The sequence below is a fragment of the Saprolegnia parasitica genome (assembly GCF_000151545.1).
Source record: "Saprolegnia parasitica CBS 223.65 unplaced genomic scaffold supercont2.16, whole genome shotgun sequence".
NCBI classification, from domain to species: Eukaryota; Oomycota; class Saprolegniomycetes; order Saprolegniales; family Saprolegniaceae; genus Saprolegnia; species Saprolegnia parasitica.
In genome coordinates this window covers 8,498-15,270 of record NW_012156410.1, presented here as the reverse complement: position 1 = coordinate 15,270, position 6,773 = coordinate 8,498, and the positions used below count along the sequence as shown (strand labels likewise).

At 58.6% G+C, this 6,773-nt stretch overlaps 3 protein-coding genes across 3 annotated transcripts; 1 reads left to right on the top strand and 2 right to left on the bottom strand.

Annotated features, from left to right (window-relative positions):
• Nucleotides 1-217: 217 nt before the first annotated feature.
• SPRG_04842 (TKL protein kinase) lies at nt 218-1,149 on the bottom strand (the record flags this gene model as incomplete). The annotated part of the gene is made up of 3 exons (XM_012343986.1): nt 218-848; nt 894-1,063; nt 1,105-1,149. The coding sequence occupies 3 exons, from the start codon at nt 1,147-1,149 to the stop codon at nt 218-220; spliced, it is 846 nt and encodes a 281-aa protein (XP_012199376.1).
• A 143-nt stretch (nt 1,150-1,292) lies between these two features.
• On the bottom strand, nt 1,293-2,471 carry SPRG_04841 (hypothetical protein; the record flags this gene model as incomplete). The annotated part of the gene is made up of 1 exon (XM_012343985.1): nt 1,293-2,471. The coding sequence occupies one exon, from the start codon at nt 2,469-2,471 to the stop codon at nt 1,293-1,295; it is 1,179 nt and encodes a 392-aa protein (XP_012199375.1).
• A 2,560-nt stretch (nt 2,472-5,031) lies between these two features.
• On the top strand, nt 5,032-6,204 carry SPRG_04840 (hypothetical protein; the record flags this gene model as incomplete). Its single annotated transcript, XM_012343984.1, has 1 exon — nt 5,032-6,204. The coding sequence occupies one exon, from the start codon at nt 5,032-5,034 to the stop codon at nt 6,202-6,204; it is 1,173 nt and encodes a 390-aa protein (XP_012199374.1).
• Between the last annotated feature and the right edge of the window lie 569 nt (nt 6,205-6,773).

Here is a 6,773-nt window from a genome sequence, read left to right as displayed (position 1 = left end):
TCTCGAGGATGAGGACGTCGCGGATGCGCTTGGCGTCGAGCGAGAGACCCGGCTGGAACTGAACGATGGCCGCGACGAGCTCGGGGAGGCGAACGACCTCTGCTGCTGGGCTGCGTTTTGGCATCGGTCGGGTTGTGAGATCATCATTTTTGCGGCAAAGTCAAGAATGCATGTAGAAAGGCCAGAATTTGACACCACAACTGATCCATTCGTGCGCTTACGGGGCCTCTAACACGAGCTCCTGCAAGATAGCTACAATATCCTTGGCCGTCGGTCGCGCTTGCGGATCTGAAGCTAAACAGGAGGTCGCCAGGTCGCGCAGCCACGGAAGGCAGTCTGGCCCAAGCGTCGGGCGAAGCGCTCCGCCGCGTACGCCCGCAACGACGTCCCACACGTGTAGGCGCATGTCTGCGTACGGCTTGTGGCGCGCATCGAGCTCCGTTAGAAACACGCCGTACGAGTAAATGTCGGCGGGGAAGCTGTAGCTCGTGTCTTCAAAGACCTCTGGCGCCATCCAACACAGCGTACCAGTGCCGAGCACTCGTGGCGTCGCCTCGTCCACAACCTGTGCGAGACCCAAATGTCCAATCTTAATGGCCCCGTCCGAAGCGAGGAGGACGTTGGCAGCCTTGATGTCGCCGTGGAGGATGCCGTGACGGTGCATGTCCAGCAGCGCGCGGGCCACAGCGTCCGCAACGTCCACCGTGAAGCGCGCGGTAAGCTTGTTCGCTGGTATGTCCAGGTAGTCACGCACAGAGCCGTGATCCATGTACTCAAAGATTGCAACTGGTCGCGGTGAGTCGTTGTGGCGCACGTCCAGCAGCTTGACGAGGTATGGTGACGAGAGCCTAGCACCTCTAATGCAGCAGTACTACTACCATAGAATAGCGCACCGCGATCGAATGTAAAGCTCGTTCCGAAACGCGTCGACTTGAGGCGTACTGTGCGCCAGCTGCACAGCGACGTCGCTGCCGCTGTAAACACCCTTGTACTGCACAAAGCACGCGTCCGAGTCTATGACGGTGTTGGTCACGACAAGGTCGGCGTCGGCTTCGAGTGTCGTCTACGAGGCGTGAGACGATAGCCGATATTCGCGCAGCACACCTCGTCGTCCGAACTCGCCTCGTCGCCAAAGAAAACCACCTCCATCGCTGAAGGGAAATTGTGAATTTGGTGCATTCATCTTCTATCCGCTGTCGCAAAGACACGAATGGCTACTCGGTCGTAGAGGCAGGTGCACAGAGCCGATGCTGAGAAGAGATATAGATTAAGCAGTGTCGAGAAAGACCATACTACACTTGCTTGGCTGCGTGCGCTTGAACCGGCGTCATCGCGGCGTTGTAGTGCACATTCGCGGGATCTTCGACAACAACGATCGGGATGCTCGTGGCTGGCGTCGTCGGCGGTGGGCGGCGGCGGCAGCAGCAGCAACAACCTGCTTTGCAGCACTTGCGGATGCAAAAGGTCGCAAGCGCCGTGATCACAAGCAGGATGAGGACGCTCCAGAACAAACCAAACTGGAAATTGCTCGACGGCTCGTACGCCGGGAGGCTCTGGAGCGCAAAGGTCGAGACGGGCGGCGTCGTCACCGTCGAGATTGAACCTGTGATCGTCGCTGGCAACGGTGCAACGGCGTAAATGTCGCCCGACCCGGACGTGGAGGCTTTCAAGGACTTGAGAGCGCGCGCGTAGACCTTGCCGCTGCCCGAGATGCTCACGGAGTTGGCGTCGCACGCTAGCGCCCCGGCGTTCACTTGGCCGGAGCCCGAGATCGAAATGTCTTGGGTGGCGCAGAATCCGGTGCTGTAAAAGTTGATGGCGCCCGAACCTGAGATGGACGTGGAGACGGTCGTCGCGTTCACGACGGACGACGCGCCGACGTACGCCGTGCCCGAACCGCTCACGGACGACTTGATGGTGTCCATGCGGAGAGTGCTCCCAAGCAGCGCAACGTCGCCGGAGCCCGAGATCGAGAGCTCGGCTCGTGACGCCACGGTGGTGTCGAGGACATTGAACTGGATCAAACCGGAGCCTGGGACCTTGAGCGTCAGGTCTCGCAGCGCGATGGACGGCGCCGAGAGAAAGAGCTGGCCCGAACCCGAAACGACGAGCGAGAGCGCGGCGTCGGTGCTGTTGACAACTGTGAACGGGTCCATGATCGCGCTGCCGGAGCCCGTCATGGTGACGGCGGCGAGCGACTGCGACGGCACATAGACGTCGACAATGTACTTGGTGGAGCTAACCTGGAACGGATTGGCGTACCAAGCGGGCCCGTTGACGCCGAGCACGCCGTCGTCTTCGTCAACGTCAAAGGCGCTGAGAAAGCCGTCGGACTGCGAGCGCACGACGACGGACGCCTTGGTGGCGCTCGTGGCGTGGATGAAGGCCGAGTGTCGGAGCTTGAGACTCGAAAGGCTCGATGACGAGGCGTTGTAGACTTTGGAGGGCCACGAAGCAGTCGTCGATGTCATGATGGGAGGATTGCGAAATGGAAAATGAACCACCTCACAGCATGCTTCTTGTGCGTTGGACATGTGACCGACACAATCACTCTGGCACCCTGGTGGACAGTATACTAGTCTGTGGTTCGTATTTAGGTGACCAACAATCTCTTTTCGTTGGTCGAATATTTTTCAAGTCGAATATTTTCCAGTTGGACTCTGCCGGAGACGGTGTAAACGTGGACACGTCTACATGCGTGCTCGATGGGAGGCTAAAAACTCTGCATTCCATTGCGCTGCCTCGTTCACCTGCAGTCCGCCGCGATTGAGCACGAGATAGCGCGCGCAAAGCCGAGTACTCGTGTACCATGTGACAGTCACCAACTGTCGAGGCTCGTCATTGATTGTGACGTATCAAGACCTTTGCAGTTCACGTGGAAGCGGAGTGAGATGCTGCAGCCTTCGGATCTATTGGAAATCGTTTTCCTTTGATATTGCCTTGCAGCAGCACCATGCCAGCACAGACTGAAGTCCCCGTTGGGACGCTCTGATCGGTCTCTTCTTCGTCAGCCTGCGCAAGGCACATATTCTTGCACCTGTGCTCCATTGGACGCTTACTTGTGGCATTTAATATCCATTTATAAAGGTACGTAGAATCGGCATGCCACATTTACCGTAATACTTGGTGCCTGCGGCTTTCAAAATACGGCATCACAAAATGATCATAAGCAGTGTGCACACACAACCAAGCTCGTCGGTTTGTGGCGATATTTTGAAAAGACACGCGCATTGATTTCACTCTTTTCAAATGCATCGAACGGAGTTGCCATGCGATCCTGGCAGCCCGCAACCACGCTATATTTATACGGTGCGCTCATGTGGCATGTGCCGAAAATAGCTTGACATGGGTCCCAAATGAGGCGAACCTTCGACTCCCGTTGCAATTTTTTAGATAGCGCTGCGTTTCATTGGCTGAAAACCAAAAGCAATTCCAAACATGGCAGGCGTTGATTGGACAACGGATATAGTGTTATATGTGCTGGCGCTATCTAATGCGATGCGAAGCAGGCTGGAGCAGGTGTATGAAGCAGGCATGCTGGGCGATACCAACGCAACAGAGCTAGCTACAATACACAATGCAGTACATGTATTTACGTTAGCTCGTAATAGGCTCGAGCCTCCTTGATCGCTTGCACCCGCTGCGATTTGGCCGAAGCCGACGCCGTCCACCTTCGATGCACTTGGCGTGCGAACGCCGTCGAGATGAACGTCTTCTGACGTATCTGGAACGGATACATGCGCTCGCGGACCACAGGTGGCAACGCAGCAATAAGCCGCGGGTTGAGGGCCGAGAAGGACTTGTGCTTCCGCCCATGAGCAGCGGCAGACGAGCAATCGCGGTGGATGTAGCGACGTGCCTTCAGAAGCATGGTACAGTCGAGATCGACAACCCGTTGAAAGCTGTCGCTCCATCCGTGCATCGAGACGCGGTTGCTGCCACATGACGGGCACTCGATCGGGTGTGCGGCCAAATACGCCGCCGCAAAGGTAATCGGGCAAACAACGACGATCGAGCTCCGAGCGAGAAGAACGTCGGCAGGCGATGCGTTCGAGCTCATGGGCATGGATGGAACGGAAATACATTACATGATAGCACTTACTGCTGGCCTGTTGCTACGGTGCGTTGCGAGCGAGGCAACTTCGCCTTGATCGTGGCCCAGAACGCGTTCGACGCAGCAGCACATGCCATTGAGTGGCTTGCTTGGTGGCGTCGTGGTATCGTTTCGCTCGCCATCTTCTTCTGCCTCGGGAGCGCCTTCAGGTCCGAGCTCGTCTTCAGCGCCGTCGGCGTCGTCGTCAACATCGTGGACATCGCGCGCTCATCGAGTTCATCGACGTCAGGCGGCCGGTCGCCGACGAGTGTCACGCGCCGAATCAAAGCTACCGGTGGGAAGCGCGGCGCGCGTTTTGCACGAAACGCATTCATGCGTGCCATCGGGTAATACGAAGCGCACCTACAGGTCTGGATGGTTTGTCCGCAGCTTGTGGCGCCGACCGGTGAGCTTGGTTGGCGCGGCAGGCGCGGGTGTGGCAGACGCGGACTCAGCAGGCGCGGACTCGGCAGGCGCGGACTCGGCAGGCGCGGACTCGGCAGGCGCGGACTCGGCAGGCGCTGGCGTGGGCTCGGTGCTTCCTAGCCGTCCATCGGTGTGTTGTAGATCTGATACAAATGGCTTGAAATTCCATTTTAGTTAGCGCGGCCAATCAGATCAACTCAATTAGATAGCGCGGCCAGTAAGCATCCGAAATGCATCTAATTGGTCAAAATGCTTACTGTGTGGACCATAAATCGTTTTTTGGCTCAAGAATACAAACAAGCATACAAACATCAAGTCTAATTAGCCAAAGGAGCTCTTCCTGGGAGCCCAGGCCGGAGCACAGACCTCTGTCGTCTTAGAGTAAACGCAATAGACACGTACCCTGTTTTTCGAGTGTTCTCGCTGCTTCCTTCCCTCTTTTTTCTTTTCCTTCATTTCGTCCGTGAGCCAAACATTCTGGCGCTGCAACGTTTATGGTTCATAAGCCCCAAATGACGTGGAATCCGAACGACGCCGCGATGGCTCTGTGTGTCCTTGGCACCGCCGAGCTGGTTTCTGCGATCGCGAGCTTCCAGCGCGGGCTCCACGGCGACACGCTCGACCTCCTGCACGAGCTCGACGTCGTCGAGATCCCATTCGTCTCGGACGCGAGCCTCGTTGCCATTGCGGAGGCCCTTGCGAGCGCCTTTGCCAGCGTCCACCGCGCCTTTCTGCCATGGCTCGCTCGCCGCGGCCAGGCACCGCTCGCGCACGTCTGCCACGTCAAGCACCTCCGCCACGAGCTCCTCTACTTTGCGCTCGCGTACGGCCGCGTCGACATCCTGCAGCACCTCGCCAATTCGGCGCGCATTCTCTTGTCGCCTGCGCGCCTCCAGTCGCTCGCGTCCTCGGTGGCACTCGCATCGTCCGAGGTCCCGCATGCAATGCTACAATCGATGCGCAACGGGTTCCGGCCGCTGCGCATCGACGTGTGCCGGAACGCGCTTGGCGTCGCCTGCGTCCAGGGGCACCTGCCGCTGGTGCAGCACTTGCTCGAGCACCGAATGACGGGACGGGCATGGGAGCCATCGGACGCCGTGGCAATCTGCTCGAAAGGGCACCTCGACGTCGCGCGATACCTTTGCGACCACGCGTGCGCTGGCTTTGGCGCTGACGCCGCCGCAGCTGCCGCTGGAAACGGCCACGAGGATCTGCTCGTGTTCCTCCTCCGCCGCGCCATAGACGATAGCAGTGTCCTTGACGCTGCGCTGGTTGCTGCCGCGAAATACGGCCGCGTCGACGTGCTTGCCCGTCTACATGTGGCATCCTATGACGTGGCGACGGCAGCGATTCCCGCCATCACATACGACCAAGTGGGCATCCTGCGCTTTCTGCTCTCACATCAAAGCGACGGCGTGCCTGCCCAAGCGCTGGAACACGCGGCGACGCTCGGACGCCTGGATGCGGTGCAGCTATTACACGAGTATGGCCTTGTTAGCCGCCGACATCAAGCGCTTCTCGCCGCCGTCGCCAGCGGGCACGAGCCCGTCGTTCGGTACTTGTACTCGGTCGCGGCGTCCGACTTGAACACGGCAGCGGCTATCAAAGAGGCCAAGCGAGCCAAGCACCGAGAGGTTCTGCGCTATCTCAAGACGCAACGGGCGAACGACTGCCGCGTCCAATGACGTGAAAGATACCATGAGTATATAGTCGATGCATTGTATGTTCAGTACTGTAGAGCTTAATGAGGGACATTCAATTTCTTTTATCTCGGCAGGTAGCAATGTACTGCTACAGTTGAGCCCAACGGGTTCACGGCCCACTGCCCTAGTCCCACCCAAACCTCTTCCTGGAACATTTTCCAAGAAATATTTTAGCCAATCAAAATCAAGGATTTCTGAGCGATCCACCTGAAATGGCCAGCGTCCTGCGCTGCCCCGACCTCGTCCGCGCCATCGTGGCCTACCAAAGCGGCGTCCACGGCGACGTGCAGCCGCTGCTCCGCCTCCTCTACAGCGTCTGCTTGCCGCGGCCAGTGGCGCCGAGCCTGCTCGCCTACGCCCGCGACCTTCGCGCGGCCTACGCCGCCTTCCACGACGCGTTTGCCCGCATGGACGGCGACTGGCGACGGCTCTTGGCGACGCCCAAGGCCAGCGACGCGATGATGTATTACGCGATCGTCTTTGGCAACGTCGCGATTCTCCGGCACCGCGACGCTGCAGGCGCGCCATTCTTGACACCCGTCGACGACGCG